The 25,689-nt window shown below is 35.3% G+C and overlaps 3 protein-coding genes across 8 annotated transcripts; all 3 read right to left on the bottom strand.

Annotated features, from left to right (window-relative positions):
• Nucleotides 1-269: 269 nt before the first annotated feature.
• Nucleotides 270-11,026, bottom strand: LOC105059482 (fe-S cluster assembly factor HCF101, chloroplastic). 5 transcript variants are annotated; one of them, XR_012138290.1, is made up of 16 exons: nt 10,833-11,026; nt 10,604-10,750; nt 9,424-9,566; nt 9,275-9,325; nt 7,869-8,024; nt 6,856-6,999; nt 6,632-6,774; nt 5,663-5,732; nt 5,430-5,525; nt 4,965-5,054; nt 4,825-4,878; nt 3,978-4,101; nt 3,163-3,287; nt 2,323-2,445; nt 1,268-1,426; nt 270-674 (listed from the first exon to the last, which is right to left on the bottom strand). XR_012138290.1 is itself a non-coding variant. In XM_029262901.2 (15 exons), the coding sequence occupies exons 1-15, from the start codon at nt 10,894-10,896 to the stop codon at nt 1,343-1,345; spliced, it is 1,614 nt and encodes a 537-aa protein (XP_029118734.1). In that variant the 5' UTR covers nt 10,897-11,026; the 3' UTR covers nt 1,136-1,342. The 5 variants fall into 5 exon arrangements, 3 of the variants coding, with proteins under 3 accessions (XP_029118734.1, XP_029118745.1, XP_029118741.1); XR_003799989.2 differs by lacking the exon at nt 270-674 and adding an exon at nt 1,101-1,198; XM_029262901.2 differs by lacking the exon at nt 270-674 and having other exon boundaries at nt 1,136-1,426.
• Nucleotides 11,027-13,086: 2,060 nt separating this feature from the next.
• On the bottom strand, nt 13,087-17,603 carry LOC105058680 (uncharacterized). The gene is made up of 2 exons (XM_010942039.4): nt 17,074-17,603; nt 13,087-13,287 (listed from the first exon to the last, which is right to left on the bottom strand). Exon 1 carries the CDS (start codon nt 17,549-17,551, stop codon nt 17,075-17,077), a length of 477 nt encoding a protein of 158 aa, XP_010940341.1. The 5' UTR covers nt 17,552-17,603; the 3' UTR covers nt 13,087-13,287; nt 17,074.
• A 4,216-nt stretch (nt 17,604-21,819) lies between these two features.
• LOC105057867 (heavy metal-associated isoprenylated plant protein 45) lies at nt 21,820-25,281 on the bottom strand. Of its 2 annotated transcripts, XR_002165350.3 has the most exons (4): nt 24,899-25,281; nt 24,633-24,708; nt 22,670-23,160; nt 21,834-22,159 (listed from the first exon to the last, which is right to left on the bottom strand). XR_002165350.3 is itself a non-coding variant. In XM_010940947.4 (3 exons), exons 1-3 carry the CDS (start codon nt 25,097-25,099, stop codon nt 22,976-22,978), a joined length of 462 nt encoding a protein of 153 aa, XP_010939249.1. In that variant the 5' UTR covers nt 25,100-25,281; the 3' UTR covers nt 21,820-22,975. The 2 variants fall into 2 exon arrangements, 1 of the variants encoding a protein (XP_010939249.1); XM_010940947.4 differs by having other exon boundaries at nt 21,820-23,160.
• Nucleotides 25,282-25,689: the final 408 nt, after the last annotated feature.

Raw genomic sequence — 25,689 nt, 5'->3', positions numbered from 1 at the left:
AAATTTTGGATTAATATATATAATCACCTTGTATAGGAAGAAAAAAGAAATGCGTAAGAATATGAAATAAGAATGAGATGAACCGTACATACGAGATAATTTGACACACAGAAACATATGTCAGAGCATCGCAATTCAAAAAGAGGCATGGACTATATACATCACGATTCATGGAAGATGTACTTGTGCAGCTGGCGTAGCCTACACAGAATCCTTCAATCATCAACACCAACAATAACAGGCAAGCAAGCAAGCAAACAAACAAGCAATGACGAAATTCAGAAGTGTGTTGCAACAGGAAAGAATTCAAAGAGATTTTCCATGGCATCAGCTTAATTGGTGTCATCTGACAGCTATCAGATGGTACCTGATAACATCATTGAACCATGAAAGAGCTCGAGTCAGAATTCAGCAAGGCACATCAAGCGTTTAAATTGCATCATATTAACCTTCACACAATGGAAGCCAGCTGAAATTAAGCCCCCCTAGCTCCTAGGTTTCAGTCTTCTTTTCAACACCAATAATTAGCTTCAGGCTTCAGTCTGCCAACCTTTCAATATCGTGAGCTCTCACGCCGATCAAAAATCATTCTCCAAAGATGATAAGGCTTCAGAGTCTCGTCGTAGTCCACATATAGAGAAGCACGGAGGCAAGAGACGCGGGGTTTCTCTTGGCTGTACATATTTATTAGCAAAGACCGCCGAAGGAGGCATCACAGAGACTGTCAGTAATGATTGGCCAAGATTTCGAATGGCAAAGTTGAAAATTTAACCTGTCCTAGGAATAGACTTGGACAGCGAGATATTGGAAGAGAAGGCTCCAGACAAAGGGAGCCAAAGGGGGTTTGCAACCGAAGTTTGATGTGTCAGCAGTTAAAGCAAATGAATAACGATGCATTTGCAACCCTACTTTGACAAAAAGTAAAATTGGCGGCAAATGCATGTTCACAGCATTTTGGTTGTATAATGCCACTTGTATCCGACTACAGGCAATCCTTCTCATATTATATAAGGGAAAAGACATGCGATCCTTAAGGAAAGCTGAAGGTATGGTCTCGTAACATCACCATAAAATGGCATTCTAAATATTAAGATATTGCCTTAGAAAAACAACCTGTTTCTTCTTACGAAAAAAATTTGTCAATTACACATTAGAACAGTGACCTTTCATTTCGCTTCAATAGTCATTAATCTGCAATCTTTTACCATAAATTCCATTCAGAGCCAAACAATTTGACAATTATAATGGAGCGAGCATTTATGTTTACCTGAACCATTCTTTAGGATGTTCATCTTCTTCGTTCACATGTTTACACACCTCTACGATGATTTGATACAGTAAATCAAGAAGCATTTACTTTGGCAACTGTTGGTTCTGGAACATCAACTAGCCGCTCCAAAGTTTCCAACTGATCATAAGGTGCTATCTGTACAGAAACAGAAATTTTAGTAATTTATCCTCCAAACATGATTTGGGGAGCTCAAAAGTTCTTGGAGAGAGAAACTTCATGACTGAACTCTATCATGTTGGTGTTTGGACTTTAGATAAATAAATTCCAGAAAGGCAACATGAAATGAAGAGGTCTCAGAAACACCTTTAGCTCATATCTTAGGTTCTGCAGGTGTGGTGTTCTGTAACTTGCCAGCAAAGAATTTTATATGAAATGTTTAAGGCCTAGGCCCTGGCATGGCTAATGGTTACATGCATCCACTATGAGGAATGTTTCAGAGGAGAGAGCTCAAGGGTCAATTGCATTTAATAGTGGTGGCACATACGCATCCCTTATTCGTTCAACCATTAGAGGGCTTGACAGAGAGAAAATTTTCCATTGCAACAGAGCTTCCATATAGCAGAGCCATTTCAAAAATATTCCATTTTGTTAAGATATCCTCACTACATAAATAAGCCATCTTTGCCTATTGATTCACCAATAATCCATAAGTTTATTTTGGTAAGAACTATAAACAAGGAACACAAAGATAAATTATAGAAATCCAAGAATATAAATGAAAATTCTGCAAATTATCCAGATACATGGCATCTGTCCACTAAGACATTACCTAGATATACAGACAAATTTAGTCTAATTCCTTATAAGGAAGACAATAAAGTAAATATATTGTGTTAAAACATTATAAAAAAAGTTTAAATATATGCACGTACCATGAAACTATCTTATCTAAAAGCCAATGCCAATAAATCAAATAACATACTCTACCAGTGCGCATAGTGTGCATGCTAACATGAGTCTATAACTTTTGTATCAGCATCAGGAATTTGATGCACATTGCATGAAAGAAATAATATAAAGAACCAAACCACCTGGTTAAACCCATCAGGCCATGTTATTGAGACTGCATAATTTCCCATTGGCCGAATATCTTCAGGTTCAATATCTTCTGGGACATCACCATATTGTATCTTTTGCTCTCCAGTCCATTCATCCTGCATTAGTATATTAAAGATGGTGTTCCTTGAAGTTTGAGTTTGCAAAATATACTCACAAAAGTTGGAAGCACATCTAGCGCATGAAAATATCCAACTTCACAACTTAAGATGTAAAAATGCTCGAGGCTTTGGATAAAGCACTAGATGGCATAATTTTTGGATTCCTCAGAATTAGGGGGTCCTAGGTTCCCCATAATTGATGTTCTCAATCCTTTTGGTGCAGCTTCATGGGCTCTTGTTCCCTTGGATCAAAGTAAAATGGACAGAAAAGAAAGCCACATGCCAGATAGCCTATTAGATAACATATTGGTCATTCAATAAGTGTTATCCATAGCATTTATTGACAGCATTTTGTCATGAATGGGCATCTTCTAAACTGCACATAGTTACAACTTACAAGGATAATTTATTAATGATCTGTCTCAAGCATTGGCATATAGGTAAGCCAACAAGGTCAGATGTTTCTTTGATATTCTTACCTCCAGGTCTCAAGGGATTGAATTTTGAATTCTTCTTTTTTACAACTCTTACATGACCAATTCATGTGCTTATGAGCACTATTGAACTTCAAGTCATTTGCTAGGTCGTCCATTAGGGTCCAAGTTATTAAGTCCCTAGTGAAAGAAACAACCTCCAACAATGACAATATAAAAGAAAACCCATGCATAAATCGTGGGTAAAAGGGGAACACATATAGAGATATGCTTTACATACCACACTTTGGGCAGAGCGGTCATTCCGTCTAACTGTTGCAGGATGCAGTAAAAATTCATCATCTGAATCTGGCACTTTCACTCTGATAGCTTTGATAGATTTATCATAAGATACTGCTGTTGAAACTGGCAGAAGAAAAAAATTCTTATCACAACAAAGCCTAGTGGAATCAGATTTAGGAAGCCATATATAATCAATAAGCTTATTCTGATTGTGGATTTGGCTCTGTAGATCCTACTATGCTATGTATTTCTCTCACTTTTGTCAGAAATAATAGTTGTTTGTGATGCAAACAAATTGGGAATCAAGCATATAGTGAGAATTATGTTTTGCTTAAATGTAAAAAATTTGAAACCAGTCATCTAATTACCATTAAAAATTAATCTTATCCATCATTCTCATTTCTCAACAAAAGATTGCAAAGCCTTCATGGTATTGCTACCTCTACGTCCTTAGCCATAACATCTATTTGAGGTCCGAATAGAGGACCCACCTAGTGGATAAGCATTCAATCTTAATTTCAACAGCATGACTCCAATTATCAATCTTATGGAGATTTAGTTGAGTATAATCAGATCAGAAAACTACAGGGTTAAGAAGATGCTGAAAACATGTTATACTCCTGTCCTTCAACTTAATTCCAAGGTATGTATATGAAAGCTGGAAAAAAAAAACTCAATGCACGAATTTTCTACTTCTATATAGTCATGTCAGTAGCAATTCGGCCTCACAAAGCATCACAGAAGCTTGATGTATAGATGTAAGAAAAGCCTACTGATGAGGATATATGAAGGTGTCACTAGCAGACAGATTACCTTGTTGGCGAATTTTGGCACATTGCTGCACAACACAAACTCCAAGATCTTGGAATATCTTGGCTACATCACCTTGTGGGTCAGCCACCACTTCAGGCGTTCCACTATCTCCAGAAGCTGATAGCTGCCAGTTATTAAACACATGTTTTTTTTTTTAAGTAATAGAAAACCCTGTAACTATTTTACCTAGCAAAAAAATTTGATGTTCCCCATTGAGATTATAGATGCTAATTTGATGCGTGATATCAACTAGATGCTCAGAGACAATATAGAGAAATGTTTTATGAAATAAACCTCCTACATATTTTGAAGCAAGCAATGAAGATCGTATACTTCTTAAATTAAAAGTGAATAAATCTCTATAAGAGTCGAATTATTGCAAAAATAATCAGATAAGGAATGTACCACCATGAACTGATGATCTGATTGATGTGTGTATCTTAACATGATCAAGATGATATATGCTAGGAAGAACTTAGAGTCTATTTTGGTTCGTGATGTAGCAGAACACATAATGAAAACAAACCATGGTTCATCAACAATTCATCTGGGTGTACTTAGAGGTGTCTAATTTAGAACCACACATATCTATGATTCTATGCCAAGCTTGAAAATGTCTAACCAATGAATTTCACATCTTAAGATGATATGATCAATGGATTTCTTGAGTCTATTCTAAAAACTATTAAATCAAAACCTATGATGTGAATAATAGATGGGATAAGGATTATTGGTTAAAAAATAATATTATATAGTTTGTGTCTCAATTGTCTTTGATACACTTTTTAATGCTATAAAAACTTTAAAACATGTAAGTGCATCTCTAGGAAGTTAATGTCTCACATACAGTTGATCTGATGGGAAGATCAAAGAGATGTGGTATTCCAAATTGCTGGACAACCTGCAGAGAGTAGGTCAAATTTACATTGTGAAACTACAAAATCCTATCCAAAAAACACAACATTAAGCATTAGTTTAGGCACATGCCTGAGTACCAGAACCTTTACCAAAGGGGTAGTAGCGTTTTCCATCAGCATCAAAGTAGCACATGTTCTCAACTACCGCAACACATGGGACCTTCAAAGCAGACAGAGCAATAGTTCCCAAAAATTAAATATACATATAAAATATGCCTGCAGAAAATCAACTGGAGTACCGGACAGTTAAATACATCATCACAATATTTTCTTTTTCTTTTTTCAGAAAAATCTATGTAGTCTGATTCTATCTTCCTTTGAGAACTAATATGAAAATGATCATGAGAAAGCATGCTTAATTTCCTAACACACAATCAATATTCATCAAATTGATCAGCCTTATCCATTCAGAGTTGTTATTAGTGACCAACGGGCAAGTTATTATGTTATAGTCGCTTACCACCTCAGCGACAATAAATATTCAAGATGGAATAGTTAAGCCTGAATTTTATTTTTATAATATCAAAAAGCATACCTTAAGCTTTGAAAACATACGAACTCCTTTTGCAACATCAATGAATGCTAGTTTCTGAGGCGTAGTAACTATAACAGCTGCAGTTAGTGGAGCAACCTGGAAAATTTATCACATCTTAGTTCTAGAGAGAAGTGCCAAATAGCTTGGTGAATCAATAAGTTTACATGTGCATGCACGCATGCACACACATGATGCACATATGGTCTCCAGAAATATGACATCAGAGGCTACACCTGGCATAGTGTGAGCTGAATATCACCAGTTCCAGGAGGCATATCAATAATAAGGTAGTCTAGCTCTCCCCTGTATGATACAAGAGTCAGGACAACAGAATCTGTGTAATATCGAAAACAGCAAAGCAATATTCAACTCTAAAAACACAAGTACACTATATTTTTATGTAGACTAGATATTTAATGTAGAACAAAAAAATCAATATCACTTTCCCCCGTCAAACACAAGGTGAATCATCAAGAAAAGGTTCATCCAAAAAGAATACAGATAACATATCCTAATACAAGTACACATGAACATAAGTACAGCTAAATATACTGGAGGTAAAAAGGCTCTTCAAAATGCAGATATGGTTGGCAAGCAAGTCTAGTGATAATTGCTTAGGTCTGATATACATTGTTGACCCCTTCTCTAACAGCTTGAGCTTTTGGGTGGTAAGTTAACATCGTATAAGAACCCAAGGTCATGGCTTCAAATCACCATCCAGGCCAATTTTGCCCATTTTATTTCTATGGGTTCATATATTTTGAGTCTTCCTTGACGTGTTTATGTGTTCATGTGTATGGTCCAAGCTTCATGTAGGCGGTTGTTAAGGCCTTTGGGTTCTAGTGGTAAATTAACAAGAAGTCAATAATAGATCTCAATGGTCTACATCCCAATACATACACATGTACAGGCACATGTATGAACAAGATTGCAATATGAAAACTTACATATACAGAAATTAAATGTGCGGATAAGTGATGCCATAAAAGTCAGGAAAACATCTCATGAACACATGCATACTGGAATAGATCCAAGATAAGATGAAGTCACTGCATAAGCTAAATGATAAAAAGAGAAAATTTCTGCACCAGTAAATAGTTATATATGCTAATGTTTAAATCACTATAATTGCAGTTCATAAAGCATCATCAGATCTAGAAAGATTTTTTCCCTCTTTAGTTTAACTTCCAAAAATGGCATACCACTCAGCCGTAGTGAGTAGCTGATTGATGACTCCTGAAACCATTGGACCCCGCATTATCGCACGGCCTTGTCCAGTGAATCCAAAAGATACCAACTTGACACCCAGATACTCAGCTGGAAGTATGGTTCTTGTTTCTGGGTTCTAAGAAAAGCAGCTGTTTCATGATCATTAGTATAAACTTTTAGTCACATGCAAGTGATATCATTCAGCAGATGCAAGTACCATTTCTAACAAGCGATTTTCAGGGGAAACCATTGTTGGCAAACTTGGGCCATAAACATCAGCATCGAAAATGCCAACCCTAGCTCCCATACCAGCTAGCGTATAAGCAAGGTTTACAGCTATGGTAGACTTCCCTACACCTCCCTGCATGGTTTAGACATGTTGAATATTTGTGTATTAGAAAGAATTAAATTATAATTGAATGTGAGTGCTGACTCCCTGGTGCATGAATAGAAACTCGTAATGCAAAATCCTAAATTGTAATTCAATAAAAAAATCAGGGGGAGATAGATACTGTAAAGACAGTTTCAGCACCATGTCTAATAAAGGAATAGTAAACAAATGTATCTTCATCTTCTACTCCAGGGTTCTGGATTTTATTTGTTCAGGCTTCTGATGTTACGCCTTCTTATGATTGTGATTCTCATATTGGTACTCGGATAATGCCCTGGCATATTTCATTGTTGAGTACCCAGCTTACATTATGTCAACCAAAATCAATCTTGGTTTGGAAGTGTAGATCTAAATGGATTTGAATGGACTGATATATACTGTAAAGATATTTTTGCCACCATGTCTAGTAAAGGAACAGTAAACAAAAATAGCTTCATCTTCTATTTCAGAGTTCAGGTTTTTATTTTTTCAGGCTTCTGGTGATACAGCTTCTTACGATTGTGATTCTCATATTGGTACCTTTCAGTTAATGCCCTGACATATTTCATTGTTGAGTACCCAGCCTGTGATATGCAGACCAAAATCAATCTTTGTTTGATAGTGCAAATCTAAATGGAATTGAATACACCCTGTAAGCTCATACCTACATCCAAAAGTTAAATCCCGAAAAGATCAAAATATTGAATCCACACAATACTTTGGCCCACTGAAAAGTTTGCAGTTTTAGATGATTGAATTTCTAATTTCATTGATGAAGCATTTCCCTAAAATAATGATGTACAATTAATTGCATTTTATGTGCTCTAATGAAAATGAAATGAAAATTAGAGAAATTTTGCCTTGCAGCTTGAAACAGCTATAATATTTGAAATACTCTGTAATCCCTTGGGAAGTTCCCCTGCAAAAACTGGTTTTGCTGGTTGTGCTGACATTTTCACATTGACTTTTTTAACCCAAGGTAGTGCTGCAACAACCTCATTGGCCTTCTGTTCAAACTGGAGAAAAAAAAATCTGCTTAGAATATTACAAGGAATTATTGAAAAGAAAAAAAAAAAAGAGCCCTGCATGCATCTTAGCAACAAATATTTATAATTATATTCAAAATTCTTAGCAGATTGCCTAGTGACAGAAGAACAAGCTGCAGAACTGTGCCCTCTCTCTCTCTCTCTCTCTCTCTCTATCTATCTATCTATCTTAAACAGCAAAAGAGCAAAATTTCAACTAAAACAATTAATGCAACAGTGCCAATAGATGACAAATACCATAATAACTTAATACGACAACCAGGAAAAAAAATCAAAGAAAAAAGAACTTTTAGAGGCGCACTAGCAAAGTGTGAAAGTTATAATCTATGAAATATTTCAATATTTTACCTTTTAGGCAAGTAAGGAAAGCAAATTTTAGTAACATCGCCATGCATATGTATTTACACAATCTTAATTCTCCTTTGGTGATTCTCACTTCATTATTAAGATTGTAGGACCATCATGAAAAGTTAACACCATATATGTTACAAAAGAAAAATCATTTACATTTGAGCCTGGCTTGGTTCTTAAAAATTTCTACTATGAATAGAAGAAACAAGCAGTAAGCACATCATGATTTCTTCTTGACACTACACTCATATTTTCAGCATTATGCACACAGAAAATAAGTTTAGCAATGTAATATGGACTTGTCACAAGTTCCATGAAAGCACATAAAGATGATCCAGCTAGCTTATTCCAAAGCAGATACGAGCAATTAGGTGGGCAAGGGTGGGCAAGGATGCAAGGTATAAAGAGATGATGTTTGTTAAAGACTTCATAAAGACCGTGAAGTATCACATGCCACAACCATGCTAGTCAAGGTCTGACCAGTATTCTACCATCTCGTTACATGATGCGCCAGTCACATGCCAACTCTCATTTCTAAAAACATGGGTGGGTGCCAATCTATGCCAACCAGCATAGGGTGATGTTGATCAATAATTTGCACATGTAGCATGATAGCATAGAACCCTGGTATCATGGCTGCAACTAGACAATGCAATACATGTAACACATCAACAACTAATTCCTTCAGGAGACAAGGTGCTCAAGCATCAAAGTCACTTCTAAAATATTGATAGATAGATGAGATGTAGCTGTTCACATATTTTAATAGTTATGGCATGGCATACAATATGCGAGCAACTTCTTCAAGACAGACTAGAGTTCTTCAAGAGTGAACACAACTTAATTCAGAGCAGTCAGATTTTACTTACCATGTCCTTGATTGGGCATGCAGGTGTTGTGAGCTCCAACCTGAATGAAACCTGAAATACATGACAGCTTCTTTCTTATTGGAAAATTGAGGTCTAGGGTTAATAAGAAAAGGTATATTACATTAATCTGTATAATTTTACTAAATCACCTCTTTCAGTGTTTCATCAAAAGTCAAATCCTTTACAAAACCACATGAAACAATGTCCGTCCCAAAATCAGGATCAATGATTTGGGACAAGGCTTTCAGTACATCTTTCTTAGCCATGTCTGCAGATACTACTGAGGCACCAGCTGCGAGGAAAACGGTACAGGGTAATGGAAACACAAGGAAGTGAAATAAGACAGAAGGAGTGAAGGAGAACCGCGGGAGGAGGAGGGGGGACAGAAAGAGAGATGACAATGCCTTAATCAAAATAATAAATGGATTTATTTCATATGTTTTAGATACTGCAAAATGCTTCAATCATACAAGCATCTATAAATATATGTATTAGGCAGGGTTTTCCCTCCATACATGTTCTTAAAAAAGGGGGAAAATCCATTCTTATCTAGACACTTTGGTGTTGAGTATGACCGGAGTGCCAACACTAGTGAATTCTTCGAGATGGCATGATTTAACGGAACATTATTGGACACCCCAAGAATGGACAAGTTTCTAGTCTCCCATCTAAAGATACTACATTGTAAGTTTTAAAACCTTAAACTCTTGACCAATTCAAGTTCTAAAAAATATTAGCCTAACAGTTAGGCACTTCTATGATACTTTCTAGAATTTTAAGTCTAGAGCACTTCAAGAAACTTTGATGCTTGGACGTATGAAAGTCATTGAGATCTAAAAACAAACCTGACAAGTTAGAAGTTGATAAGTTTATAGTCCTTGGAGATACTCGTTTCATAACGATGCACTAAAAGTAGCAACCCCAGCTTCCACTTGCTTTAACAGGATATAGGGTTAGGAAGGCAGGCACGAGCTACTTTGATTTGCTGATTAGTGTTAGATCCACTGAATGAGTTTAATAGAGAATTCTGCCTCCAAAAATTGAATCCAAGCGAGGTATGAGGACGGAGATGATCAAAAAGAAAGAGAAAAAGAAAAAGAAAATCTTAATTGAAAACATTGTAGATTAGATTTTCCTCGATGCTCCAAACAAAAGATTAACTTGTTGGGGCCTGACACCCTATTCTGTTCCTTTTATGTATACGGTAAGCAAAGAATTATCCTTCTTTGAAGGAAAATCAAATGCAGACCCTTGTCAGAAAACAAGCTCACAACACTTCTTGATGAGAAGAATATGAAAAGAAGTCTCTGGGTAAAAAGGAACGATTACCTCTGGCTGGGGTAGCTCTTGTAATGATGGACCTAAGACCCTGGCGTGGCTGTGCGTTAGACAACCGAGCAAACCACTCATGACCTCGGGTTGTAGCTAACTGTGTGCTCGTGGGAAAAAGAAACGGGGCTTTTGGAGCAAGAAATCCTGCAACAATGCGAGACAACGTAGAAGACACCACTACGGTCAAAAAGAAATTGGAGAAAAGCGAAATGGACGGAGAAAGTACCTTCAATTGTCGGGATTCTTGATACGGGAAGAGGGAAATTGGGCGGAATCTGGAGGAGATGCATTCTTCTCCAAGGAAGGAGGAGGAACAAGCTGAGGAGTCGCAGAGATGAGTGGGGGAGGTGCGAGAGGTTCTCTGAACCTCAGGTTTCCATATCCACTTCCGGCTTGTTGTCGTTTTGTTACCGCTGAGTCCATGAAGCCCCCAAAGGAGTAGGCTGGATTGGGTAGAGACCATCTTTGTCCGGGCTGATCCCTTGGACTACCGGGTCCGGTTAAGTGGAAACTACTCCGGCCTGAGGCTCTCAGAATTCCGGTCAAGAAATTCTTTATGCACCGCGGTGCAGAAAATCTGCACCGTTACAAATTATTAGGCTATATAGTATTATTTTTAATATATATTTAATATTTATAATTTTATTTTTTTATTTAAAATTTTGAATAATAAAAATATATTTTTTTTAAATTATAACACTTCTTCACAAATATTATGATATCTTTTCTTTCCAAAAAAGTTAAGATATTCTGTACTAATATTATAGCATCCCATGTTGAAATTATGATTTTCTGCGTAGGATGTCATAATTTATTTACAAGATGTCATAATTTTTGTAAAAGAATATCATAATTTTTATAAAAAGATATTATAATTCTATGAAAAATATCATAATTTTTTCAAAAAAGAAAGAATGTCATGATTTTTTTAAGAAAAGATGTCATAATTTAAAAAAAAAATATTTTTATTATTTAAAATTTTAAATAAAAAAAAATTGAAACAATGTGCTCCATATCAGATTTTCTACATTGCGGGTGGTGCACAAAAAATTTCTCTAAACCTATATATGCTGAACCAAATTTAGAGGATTTTAAAAACCCTCCTTCCTTCCGAAATGGATTTTTCAGCTGATGAAAGCTACAGCCCACAGCAGTGCAGCAACAGTATAGTTTCACGCAAGAAACTATACATTCGTTCCCCTCCTCCGATGTGCTGCAAATGCATACAAGTCAGAGAAATTGAAATGGGAATGCATGAAAGCAAATGCACGCGCTACATGGGAGGCAGCGATATAATACCGCTTCCTCATTACGATAATTGTAAAAAAGGGTTGCAAAGCAGAGTGAGACAAGTTAGGGTGCATTTGGTTATATTTTTTAATTTTTAATTTTTAATTTTTAAAAAATATATTTTATATATTTTATATTTATTATTAAATAAAAATAAAAAAATAAAAAATATGTTTGATATCTATGTTATTATAAAGTAAAAAATAATATTTAAAAATGATAGGTGAAAAGCTCGACGAAGAAAAAAAATTCGAAAAGAAAGGAAGATGGAGGTGTCGAGGTGAAGAGCTCGACGAGGAAGAAGAATTCGAGCTCTTTATTTTTTGATTCAACGTTTTAGACGTAGGAAAGCAAAAAAAAAAAAAATAGAATAGCAAATTTTGAAAAGTAAAAAATTTTTGTTTTGCATATAAAATAATTATTTTATTTTTTTTAAAATTTTTATTTTTTACTTTTTCTTGATATTATCAAATATTATTTTTTAATTTTTATTTTTTAAAAAATAAAAAAAATATATTTTTTTAATCACTAACCAAACGCATCCTTGATTGCAAGATCAAAGTTACTTGTTTAGCTGCTAGAAAGTTCAGTTTCCACAACATGTCGTGGCATTGCAACCTTCAGCATAGGAATTTCTTTCCCACTCTCTAATTCCTGAGTGGAGCCTGGGGAACTTTGTTGCCGTACTGCTCTTTGGACAACGCTATTTTACTCGAATGACCGCTTGAAACCATGATTGTTTTAGCACAAGAAGCACACATCACGTCAGGAGGACATTCTTTTTTTGAAGAAATAATTCACGAGGCTATTCATTTTTCATCCCCTGCCTCAGCTTCTTTAGCATCAAGGTTAAAAGTGTTATAAAACATTTTGTCTGAGCATCTATAATCAATGACCAACTCAAGGAAACAGTGCTTCGTATAACCGCACTCCTGATCCTACCATCCAATGCAACAGCTGAAGCAAATATTACAGCTGCAACTCACGAGCAGCTCCATTTAGAGTCCCTACAGCATCACTCTCATCCATAAACTCTCTGCCGATAGCATGTAAATGCATCGCATGTCTTGGGTTGGAAATAATCTGGTCTGTTTAAATGCTAGTTTGGATAGTTGATGTGCTGGCCTGTACGTGAAGCATTCACAAAAGAAGCTCACTGAGGAGAAAGTGTTTACAAACTAACAGAAAGATTAGTAAACAGAGCCTGCTGTTATCGAGCCCAGCTAGTTTGGATTTGATGTCAAAGACATAAGATGGAATGAATATGTTTTTCAAGCACATGATGGAAACATCGACATTGCCCATCAAGGGCTTACAATGCATAAGAATGTATCAACCACATGAAGTTATCATCATAAAATACACATTTGAGGTGTAAAGCATTGGAGCTCCTGCAAAGCAACAAGAATGACATCAATTCACTCGAATCCAATACAAAAGATATAATCACGAAATTCTAATAATTGACATGATCTATCAGTCAAGTAACATCAAAAACCAAACGATTACTGCAGTCAAAAATAGCTAGTGAGGTTAAAAATCTTAAAGCTACGACAAGAGTGAGGAGGAACTCTGAATCAACTATCTTGAGGTATGGAGCCTCATTGCAGTTGATCACTGCACTTAGGTGGCTGCAACCGAGTAAATTTATTAAGCATGACAGCATACAAACTATGTTAAATGCATCTTACTGCTGATAGCAGATATCTGATACATGTTTACTCCAACTTGAGTCATCCAGAAAGGGTTTGATGCTTACCTGATGGCTTGACTTCAAATTAAGATGAATTCAGAGGGTTTCCGATACATTATTAAAAAATTTCTCTTTTCTTCATGGTATGAACCATGAAGAAAAGTATACCTTAAAGACACTTTAGAGTAATTCCTCACACAACACAGCTACATAATATGATGCAGAAACATTTCTAGTTTTTAAAGCTCCCAGTTCAGTGTCGGTACAGAAGATCACTATTCCAGAATCAGCAAAAACCTTGACATGCAAATTTCAAGCTTACCTATGCATCTGGGTCCGCCTTTGGGATCCAAGAAAACTAAAATCCAAGAGTAGATTGATCTGGTGAAAATATTTGAGTTTAGAGGAAAAAGGGGGGAAGAAAAGGTTTGTTGGATAGAGAAGGCAAAATTGCAATACTAAAGGTCTTTCGCCAAGGACCTAAAGAAAGCAAGTTCTGGTTTTCAGGTTTTGATTGATAGTGTTTGCTGAAGGACGCAAGCATATGAAATTATGTAAATGAGTTGAATGGCTAAGTACAAAATGCTTAAAAGTGGATTACGTGCATAACCTGACCTGACTTGACTGAATCTATTTCATCCACCTTTATTCAGAAAAAATCATGGCAGAAGCATGTCTTTTTTATGTTCTCATTATATTACTGCTCAAATTTTGCTACCATAAGCAGAGCTGATACAGATAATTGAAAGTATCAATATTCGATATTTGTAGACATTTTCATAAACTACTGTACAAAAATTAGAAAGGCAAATTAGATCCCTGTTTATAAGTCATGGACGAGGCCTGTTCTGTTCATTATCTTTTTATTTATCACTTTCCGTTCATCTGTTGGAAGTTGTCTTCTTATCTTTGGTCTTTTTATGAAATAATTGTTTCATAGGAAAAGGTCATTTCACATAAAAATGACTAAGATGTATGTATGGTAAACCCATAGAGGATTGAAAGTATCAATAGTCAATATTTGTAGAGATTTTCATAAACTAGCGTACAAAAATTAGAAAGGCAAATTAGAGCACTGTTTATAAGTCATGGACAAGGGCTGTTCTATTCGTTCTCTTTTTATTTATCACTTCCCGTTCATATGATGGAAGTTGTCTTCTTCTCTTTTGTCTTTTTATGATTGTTTCATAGGAAAAGGTCATTTCACATAAGAATTACTAAGATGTATGTATGGTAAACCCGCAGAGGATGGAAAGTATCAATAGTCGATATTTGTAGAGAATTTTATAAACTACTGTACAAAAATTAGAAAGGCAAAGTAGAGCCCTGTTTATAAGTCATGGACAAGGGCTGTTCTGTTCATTCTCTTTTTATTTATCACTTTCCGTTCATGTGTTGGAAGTTGTCTTCTTCTCTTTTGTCTTTTTATGAAATAGTTGTTTCATAGGAAAAGGCCATTTCACATAAGAATTACTAAGATGTGTGTATGGCAAACCCATCAAAACCATTTCCTGTGGTTATTTGGGCATTTATTTTGAGGCTGTCAAAGAAGATTGTGAAGGCCATTTACTTGTAGAATGCTAGTGCTGCAATGAACTTCTTTTGTCAGCCCAATATCCCTTAATTATTAAGCTTCCCCTGAAAAATAAGTGCACCAGTGATTAATTATAGAGGTTATTCGAGCCTCCATCATGACACCTGGTTTTCTACAGAAACCTGAATGAGGAAAAGTCACTTACACAATTACAGCACCCTCAATTAAACCAGAACTAGTTCCTTCAACGATGGAAGGAAAAATGATGGAACCAACAAAATTTTAAGTAAACACTCTATAAAATGTTTCAACAACAGATAAGCAGAAGAAGAAAATATAGAAACTTTGGTCAAGTATTATCCAAAAGAGGATATACTCAAAACTAGAGAAAAGAAAATGAGAGAAATTACGGGATTTAGTCTGCATTATCTAAAAGAGGACCAGGTAAAAAAGAAGAACAAACTTAAACTAAATGCACCATTTCGTTACAAATAATAGCATAAGTATAATAAAACTGAACCAAAATACTAGAAAAAACTTACATAACATGAGCCAAGGTGGAGACCATATCCCATCAAAAAGGATGAACTAAAAATTATTAAATCAACTAAAGTTTATCATGACCTTATAAAAATTCTTAAGAAGTATGCAAATTCCTCAAGTGCAAACCTCTGAACATATCCCACAAAATAAAACTATATCATCCACTAATAAATTCTTATATTCCTTATCCTACTCACATACTATATTCTCTTTATACACTGACAACACATAAAACATATATGATATATGTAATTCTTGAATTTATTGTACAGAGAATTATTAGTTGCAACTTAAAATATAAGTTGCACTATAGGACCTTGGTACAATATTCCACCAGCTTATTTATATGCAACTCATTATCTTAAAACTCAACAAGAACTTCACAGCTATTTCTTTAAGAAAATGGCACAACTTGAGCTTGCAGCATGCTTAGTGCAACTTAAAATGTAACTTTCTTATTTCATTGTTCAGTCTTACAAAAAGTCAATTTCTCCACTTCAAGTTCCACAAATTTCTTATTATCATTCATCTCAAGTAACTCTTATGGTCTCAGAACTTTGATTCTTGGACCAGAACATATGTAGTTTTGCAGAGAAGTACTATGGGGATGCCACCACGCAGGTTCAAACCTAAGACCTCTCCAATGTGGAGAAGGCGCCAGCTGGTTGAGCCATGCCCAGTTGGCTACCATCCATGCCGTTTCATTTGACTTTGTTCTAGCAAAATTTTACCGATTTTGCACGCAAATTCTCTTAGCGTTGTCCAAGAAAACAATGTAGACTATCGTACGCTCCTCGTGCATCCTATGTTCCTGACCCATTTTTCTCCTCAAAAACTCTTTCTTTCTTTTTTAAGTTTCATAATAAATACCTAAAATATGGAAAAAGTTTTCCGTATCTACTGGAAAATTCAAATTCTTTTCTAATTTGATGTAAGCTCATAAAATTAGCTTGTAGCATGATGAGATTTTCATTGGCAGCGATTAAGTAATTCAAATGCAAGCCATAATCTAACTAACTTAAATTCTTATTAACTCATCACTACGATGGGAAGAAATCATCAAAAAGCCTACTCGTTTATCACAAAAATAAATTTAAATTCTTCTTAACTCGTCACAACCGTGGCAGCTTTTGGGATAAAGTATTTCAAATCAAACGTACATTTCACCCAAGAACGGATGAAACGGTCACAATTGAACACCAAAAAGATGACCAAATAATTAAAGTTAGACATCCACGACATATGAAAACCCTAGCGTTCAGATCAGAGTCATCCAATTGCAACCAAAGGCTCAAGAAATGCAAGCCTTTCCAAAATTAAACATCAGGAAGAAACAGAGACAAAAGAAAAACTGTGAAAGAACAAGATGCATATTATCAAAATCCTAACCAAGAATAGCTAACCTACCTCAAGATGACGCCTTTCTTGGTCTCCTGCCCTCGCAGTCGGGGCTCTCGCCAAAATTCCGGGAAGGATACTTGGCGGAGGTGACGCCGACCTCGAACACGACATCGTCGCCGGAGGACCGGATGCCGGTGATGGACCACCACCGGAAGAAGGCTCGGACCCGGATCCCGTCGAGCTCGGAGATCCGGCGCTCGTTGAGCTTGCCGGTGATCCTGGGAGAGTAGGCAGCGAGGTAGTTGTCCGGGGGGAGCGTGATCCGACAGCGGTCGTCGAGGTCGACGGCGAAGACGCCAGAGCTGCGGTTGAGGGAGTAGCCGCGGACGTTGGTGGGGAGAAGCCCGATGGGAAAGCCTCGGTTCTTAAGCTCGTCATAGGCGGAGTTAGGATTTGTGTTAGGGTTAGGGTTTAGGGGACGGGAGAAGTGGGGGAAGGAGAGGAAGACGAAGGAGAGGAGGAAGAAAAGGGATCCGGGGGCCATCTTCCGTCAGCGGACGAAGGATCTTCGATCGATCTCTTCTATTATATCATAACATGAATGGAAAAGTGGTTAGTTATCCAAGGAAGGGAGGGGTTGATATATACACGCTCCTTTTCCCAAACATAATACCCTTAATTTGGACTTTGAGAAATTTTGTACATAAACCCACGTTAAAGTTTAAAATAAGAAACAAACCTCTCGTTTCCTTTATAATTCCTTTCATTCTAACTTTGTGTCCGTTCAGGCATTCACCAATAACCAAAAAAGATAAAGAAAAAAAAAGATGCGCTAAAATCTGTGTTTGGAATGATAAGTCTGAATGCGGGTTCAGATGGAAAAAAGTTTAATTTGGAGAAATTTAGTATAAAGAGAGTGCAGATATCAACTTCAATTTCCTATCTATGTATTTTTTTTTTTTTTGGCACCTCCAGCAAGCCCCAGCTCTCCACCCAACTCCCGGATGGCTGCCCGCCATGTCGCCAGTGCAAGGATCGATGAATCATTCAGTTTATGTTCAGGGTCAAGTTTTCTGGGTTCTTTGAGGGATCCAAATAGTACCAAGGATGATTAATAATTAATTGAGAAAACCGTTGGAGCTCATAATAGTTCAACACGTGGTATCATTAAACGAACAGGTGTCGCGCGCTGTTGCCTTTTAAAGCTTTGTGCGGATCGAATTCACGAGGTGCTGTTGACGGCCTTTTCTGCGTATCTGAGGCGACTCTCGCTTGAGATGACGTCCATTTTTTTTATAACATTGTGCTATCTTCCAATTTTAAGACGGTTATTAAAAAATATTATCTATATCCGTCCGCAATAGCTAACACATGACGTTAGCACTGAGGTCAGTATGATTCGGATCGATTTCATATTCAAACCTAAATCAAATCAGTTTTAAACAATTTAATATTTATAAAAATCAAAATAAATTAATAAAAAATTAAAATCAAATCAACATGATCTAAATAATTTGATTTGATTCGATTTATCGATTTATATTATTATTATTATTATTATTATTATTATTATTATTATTTTGTGATTTATGAAAATTTATTTTTTTTTCAGAGTACCATAAAAAAAAATTATTAAATAAAATGATTTAAATTGACATAAGATATTGTCACTCAATAAAATGAAATTCTTAAACAAACATCATTATTAAGGATTAAGATAAAATTTTTTAATATATTATAAAAAAAATAAACAATCCAGTAAGTAAGTCACTTATGATTTAAGACTAATTAACATAAAATCAAATTGATAAATAATATCATAAATTTAAAATTATTTTTTAATATATTAATACTTCAACATAAATAACACCCTAATCAAAATAACGTTGTTTTATTAAAACCGATCCGATTTAGTTTGAGAATGATTTTATTTACTGATAAATCTGAATCAATTCACATCTATTTTTTATATGTCAAAAATCAACCAAATTAAACCAAATAAAATTTTAAACCAAAGTCGATTTGGTTCAGTTTCATCGATTTGATTGGTTCAGATTCAATTTTTGCTCACCCCTAATTATCGCTCTCTTACTTTCTCAAGATGAGAAAGATTTTTTTTTAATGAAACAAAATTTATTATCAAAAATCTTAATGGCGCTCCATTAGTCCCGGATAGAATCAGAATTTTTGATGTTACATTTCCATTGCATTAAAAATCTTAGTGATGCTTTATCATCCTTGATAGATGCAAAATTTTTGATAATATAATTTCGATGGTAGAACAGTTTAGTGTATTAAGACGGTTGATTTATGTTATGCAAATATTGAAAATTTTTCATATTTTTTTATAAATTTTTTTTTTTATAGTTACCAAATAACTTTCAGATTCATCATCTGATGATAGGTCTTATTCCTTTCTAAAGGATTGCTGGCAAATAACGTGCATATTACTTTTTTTTTTTTAAGATATCACGAATCTACAAAAAAAACTAATAGTAAAATTGTGATTATGTAGCCAACTACACTAACATTATATTATGGAACTACACAACATATGTTCTTGCTCAATTTTTAGATATTGTGTTTTCTGATTTTCCAAGAACATGTCTATACTTGAATAGTCTAGTTTGTCCAATTTATCTAAAACAAGATAAAATTAAGAATTGATCAGGAATAAACACCAAAACTTTCTAGTAATAATATTAAAAACTAGATTGATGCCCTTTGTTTCTTGGCAGCACCCTCTAAATGATACTTTAGGTTGCTTTTTGTTGTTCCATTCAAGTATGGTTGCATTTTTCTTGTTTTGAGTTTTTTATATATAAGTTCATAAAATCTTTCATATTCATATCTAACTTTTACCTTTTATATTCCAACCTTTGAAAATATAGAACATGCTGTTCATAAATCTCTCTAGTGGAAGATAAAAAATGTTACTTTTATTTTTTAACTTATTAATTTCTTTTCTTTTTTTTTGGATGTTTTTGTTTCCCGTGCTTCGACTTAAGGGTGTTATGAAATCCCCTTTGACTTGGGTATGCAAATCTGTGATCTCTTAGGAAGCTCAACGTTTTCTTGTATCGAAGCAGGAGCTTCTGTGAAAGTTGTGAGAGAGAGAGAAAAAAAAAAAAAGGGAGCTCTGCTTTTATCTTCCTGCTAACATTTTTTCCTTTTTTATAATTAGTAAATATTTTCTGCCTGAATAAAAGCTGGGTGGTCTTCAGCCTCCCATATTCCTCAAAAAAAATTAAAAATAAAAATAAAAAATAAAAAAAATCTACGTGTGAACGTGGCTGCGCTCAAACAGGGCAACCTGCCCACGTTTGGCGACAAATATCTATTTTTTTAATTACTTTTATACATTTTATAAATCTCATGCGGCCATGTTAGCATGTAAAGCCGCATAAAAGATTGCCTATAAGCAACCACTTAATTAAAAACGAAAAATGACATTTTGTTAGCGTCTCTTCGTGGGAGAAGTAAAAATGAGAACTTTTAGGATTAGAGTATTAACTTAGGAAAATAAAGATAGTTTCACCATGTGATCTGTCTGGAAAAGAAATCAAAAAGTTTTGCATGCCGAACAAATGACAGATGAGAATATTTTATTTTCCAAATAAATACATTAGTATTTATTGCAGATAAAGACTTGATCCGTCATATGAGGTATTATCTGTTCTGGTCTATTGACCTCATAATTTTATCCTATTGGTATCCTCTACATTATTAGAACTACAACAAAATCTTCTTCACAAAATCCCTCAGTTAAGAAGAACTCCGATGTGTACAGTCCGAGGACCATTTGTATTGTCCACTCTGGTCTATAGGTTTCACAATTTTATCTTTTAAAATATGTCTCATATGGGAAAAAATTTTTCTTCCTTATAAGCACAAGTCTTTTTTGACTCACAACAGATATGAGACTATTAATACCATCCATATTATTAGAATCGTAACAATACTTATTTGGATAAAAAAAAAATTTTCTGTCCTTATCTTTTTTTTCTCTTTTCTATATCTTTTCTCTTTTAATTTTAGTTCTGTGGAAAGACGTAAATCAAGAGGTGGGACTAAGCTTCACATGCAGGGTTTGGCCATGCTTCTCTATCCTCCACGCTTACCTCTAACCCACACTGCATTGTTGCAGGGCTTGGTATCACTTTTAATTATCAACGGTGTTACTATTACTTTCTCAGATAAATATAATGGAGCCTAGTTTAACAGGACGTTATTTTGGAAGATGCTGGGGAGAAGGTCCCATGAACGCTAGACACAGATGCAATAGACAATCAACCATCATCATGCGTGACTCATATATGGGCGTGCACAAATCCTTATACATGACTTGCAAAGCTTTTTATTCTTATGCTTGGCTGCGATCATACCGACACTTATGCATTAGATCTCATCAGAGGGATTCTTATTTCTTTTTTGTTTGCACAGTACATACTAGGTTTGTATCCCTTTTGAAGGTCTGTTTGGATGCCTTTCATGGAATTGAAAACAGGATATTTTTTCTTCCTATGGGAATAGGCAGGAGAACATCCAATTAATGTAGGCCGACGTGAGCCTGCTATTCTTTAATGCTGGAAGAAATTCTACTCCTGCTATTCTTTTATGCTGGAAATCCTGTTTCCGATCTCATGGATTATCCAAATATGCCCTCAATAAGAAATCACCCCGAGCACTCTTACACAATGCTTACACCCGTGAAAATGAGAAAATTATTTGTATTGATTCAAATGTACAATGAAAGGGCCTAATTTATAGATAGAGCCTTTTGACACAAAAGAAATACAAGGCCTCTAACATAAAAGAAAATATAGAATTTTCTATATATAATTGTACAGAAAATCAATCAACCAAAATTAAGAAATGTAAAATTTTTTGTACATAATTATATAAAAAATCAACCATAAAATCTTTCATAATTTATACAAAATAAATCTAGATCAATATACAAGATATACAAATGAATCTAGACTAATATACAAGACATATACATTAAGAACACCAATTTGATTACAATTAATAAGGGAATCCCAATTATAAACATGAACCATAGCCCCCCATGAGAATAATGTTACACTTTGGAGTTTACTCATCCCCCTCATCAAAGCAATCGAAACTACTGCCAGCATCCATTTATTATCTGCTCAGAAACAAAGGGCAAATAAGCTGATGTATCCACAATTATGGAGGACAAATGCTTGAATATCAGAAAAATCTAACACCAAAATTACGTGGATGATGTGTGATTCCTCTCCTTGACATTGTTTACTCTGACAGTGTCATGATTTTAATTTAGAAGGAAAGGACAGTTATGCAACTGTGAAATTAAGAGATATTATATCTTATATCATGTGCATCATGTCACCTGTATACCACAAAAATAGTCCGAGCTTACGATGTGGTAAGGATGGCGACAATATGAGACAAGCCACATAGGACCCATTAGAATAGAAAATCTAAATGATGTAGTGCATGGATAATGTGATGCATGGAGTGTAGGATATAATTTATCATAAAAATTGATCTAATTTTTACTATTCTATAATCTATTTAATGTGAGAACTTTTATTTTTGGACTAGCTAGGCCTCTATGTGAAAACTTAGATGGTCCTAAGATTACATTTGAGAGGAGAAGTTATTATATCCCTACATGATAGATGGTATCCCCAAGATGCCTTGCAACGGCGATATGATCAGCTCCTATAACGCAACACATCAGACGACATTTACAGCCAAGAGGATGCCAAACAATTGTTTTCTGCTTGGAGTCATAATGTAGCAATATATATTTTTCCATTTCCCCACATGAAATATGGAGGGAAAATATGTGAAAAATTTAACTTCATCACCAGGGAAGGAAAGCCAGATGAAGCGAAACAACTGACGCGGGACAAGATATGTGGGACAACGACCAATTGCAATGTTTTGGAGAGGTGGTTACGGCTATTTGTATCCATCAGCGAGAGCTTGAAGACCGTGCGTTGGTGCCTTCATCAAATAATGCACTTTTTGATGACTCACGGGCGACCCATAGCTCTGCAAACTTGACCTTCGAGACACTCTCCAAGACCTCTAAAGGAGTGATGTCCCCCATCACAACCACCTTCTTGTTCTCCAAGTCCACCTCAAAGGAGGTCACTCCTAGAGAGAGAAAAAAGAGAGTTAGTGAGAGAGTGAGAGATATAATAATTTAGTTTTTCACTACTTTGCCTGATCATACACACGGATCTGTCATTGCCTTCTTTTAAGTTGTTGATAAAATTTAAAAAGTGTTTCCGAAGGAGTCACTCACTAGAAGTCCACAAGTTTATACTATTTGAGACTACAAGAAGTTAATATATATACTTCTCCCTTCCTGATGGTTTTGATTTCTCTCTAGCTTCTGTGAATTATCCCGGTATTCCAATAACTCCACGTGAAGCAATGTATTCTTGTTAAGACCCTTACAAGAATTTTCAATGTAGGAGCTGAAAATGGAATTGGATCCAAGGGATAATTATTTGGAATAAAAGAGGAAAAAAGAAAAGAAAGTGCTAGCATTTTAAATTTCTCATACTATTGGGTTTTTTGGATTCAAAAAATAATTCTAAGCTTGTAGGAAGCTGCAGATCTTGCATGTAAAAAGGGAAAAATAATCTTAACAAAGACAAGAGTGAATTGGTAAAAAGGCATGTTAGAGAATATACACACGTTCTGACTTATTTTGAGTAGATCGCTCTGAAATCATTAATTGGAGGAAAATCTAAATCTTAGCGCACGCGATGTAGGTCATACTTGACATTTACCCCGTGGGGTTCATTAGATAAATCCAGCACAATATGCGATAAATAAAAGCTTTTTATCCTTGCTCAGACAATGATTCTGATGAGTGCTTTCTTCTATCGATCTACCGAAAGATTGCCCAACTTTCCTTGGAAAAGTCAACTGGTAAAGCATTACCAGATCTGCAGACTACAACTAAAACTTGTAGGTATATTTAATTGGTCATCTGATGGCACAAGTTCATGAGAGTCCTGTATGTTTCACATGCTTTATGTTCAATAATTTTCTATATCACATTCTATATGTGGTAGTTGAATTAACTTCAGAACTACATGTACTCAAAAAGAGAATAAATTCATTTCACTAATGCAAGTAACTTTTTATTTACAATAAATTGTATAACAAATAATTCTTAAAAATTTATAATCAAAAGTAAGAAATTCAATCCGATGTGGCATTACTGTTTAACCCATTCTATCTGAGTTTCCACAGGGCTTTGATTCATTTAGATGCGAGCAGATTATGATGAAAGAAAGGAGAGACTTCTTTGAAAACCCTGATTTCCCAAAAACTTACCTAAAATTTTGGAGTGAAAAATATGAAAACCAAACAATAAATGCGTGCTGATCTTCCCATATTTACTTCAAATTTCATCTTTCCCCTCTCTAAGTAATCGTTCATGATAGCATAGCCTTCCTGCTAGTAGGTCAGTAGATGAAACAGTAGATCCATATGTTTGAGTTTATATTGCTCATATTTTAGAGATTGTAGATTATTATAATAGATATGAGCTTTCACTCCTTTCACAGTAAAAATAAAAATAAAAAAAAGCAGAAAAATCTTGCTCCTACCTTCCATCTTTGAGATGTGTTTCTTCACTTTTCTTGCACAGCCATGGCAATGCATGGACACTCTTAAAACTACGGTCTGCATAAATGAAATCAGTGAGAGACGAAAAGGTAGATGGAAAAAAATAAGTTTGCTTCATCTTCTTTGAAATATCTTTCACAAAGAGAACATTTTAAGAAGGAAACAGTATGAATACTGAAACTGATATAAATCTAAACATAATTAAGAATGTTTACCAAAAAGATATATAATTAAGAACAAAGATTACCTTGGGCTCGAGATGAAAAGCCAGTGTCTTGTTTCCATCAACAATATCTCCAATCTTTAACATATGCTCTACATGGCTTTTCATCAGAGCTTTTCTCTCAATATTGTCTTCTTCCTCCATGGGATTCATGCAAAGACAAGAATTTGGATAGTTTGAAGGAGAGAAAAAATCCAAAACCCTGTCAAAACCTAGTCTCCCCATTAGTCCTGGAACTGCCCTAAACTGCACTACAAAGTGCACAGACAGTCAAAAGAACCCAATACACTGACGCAAGAACCTCCCTGTTTTCCCCTGGACAGAACACCTTCAGAAGGGCCAAATCCAAGGAACCCCATGAAATACCAAACTTGCATGACCAAGGAAGTTAAATGAGAAGACACACACACACACACACACACACACACACACATATATATATGTATAGTCCCATCTAGTCAAATTGGCCAAATAAAACAATATCAAAGTGGTCCAACTAGTAAACCTCACTTGTGACTGAGTTTTCTTCATCTGACCAACCTCCAAGAAATAATTGCATGGGAACTTCCAGCAAAAGGATGCAGTGTCAAATTCTGGTTGCCAGCAGAGAAGTGGGTGCAACCCCCATGTGAGTAGGTGCCAAAGGAGCAACAAGAGTCAGATAATCCAGATATTTAATATTCAGGGGAGAATTAAACCTCTCCACTGAATAATAAACAAGCTATTTCATAGATTGATGTGGGAATCTATAGCTTGAGAGCATGTGAATGGTTAGCTAAAGATTGGAAGAAAGATATTTACAGGTGAGTTTGGTT

The sequence above is a fragment of the Elaeis guineensis genome, chromosome 2 (genome assembly GCF_000442705.2).
Source record: "Elaeis guineensis isolate ETL-2024a chromosome 2, EG11, whole genome shotgun sequence".
NCBI lineage: Eukaryota > Viridiplantae > Streptophyta > Magnoliopsida > Arecales > Arecaceae > Elaeis > Elaeis guineensis.
This window is presented reverse-complemented; position numbering and strand designations above follow the sequence as displayed.

What these genes read in the sequence shown, in the direction of transcription:
- LOC105059482 (XM_029262901.2), bottom strand. Translation starts at nt 10,896, where the DNA reads ATGCATCTCCTCCAGATTCCGCCCAATTTCCCTCTTCCCGTATCAAGA. An exon ending in AAGAGCTACCCCAGCCAGAG is followed by an intron (nt 9,567 to 10,603) that starts GTAATCGTTCCT and finishes TTTTCCTCGCAG; the next exon opens with CTGGTGCCTCAGTAGTATCT. An exon ending in CTACTCACTACGGCTGAGTG is followed by an intron (nt 5,733 to 6,631) that starts GTATGCCATTTT and finishes TGTATCATACAG; the next exon opens with GGGAGAGCTAGACTACCTTA.
- LOC105058680 (XM_010942039.4), bottom strand. Translation starts at nt 17,551, where the DNA reads ATGGCCCCCGGATCCCTTTTCTTCCTCCTCTCCTTCGTCTTCCTCTCC.
- LOC105057867 (XM_010940947.4), bottom strand. Translation starts at nt 25,099, where the DNA reads ATGGGGAGACTAGGTTTTGACAGGGTTTTGGATTTTTTCTCTCCTTCA. An exon ending in CTTTTCATCTCGAGCCCAAG is followed by an intron (nt 24,709 to 24,898) that starts GTAATCTTTGTT and finishes TCATTTATGCAG; the next exon opens with ACCGTAGTTTTAAGAGTGTC. An exon ending in ACACATCTCAAAGATGGAAG is followed by an intron (nt 23,161 to 24,632) that starts GTAGGAGCAAGA and finishes TTCTCTCTCTAG; the next exon opens with GAGTGACCTCCTTTGAGGTG.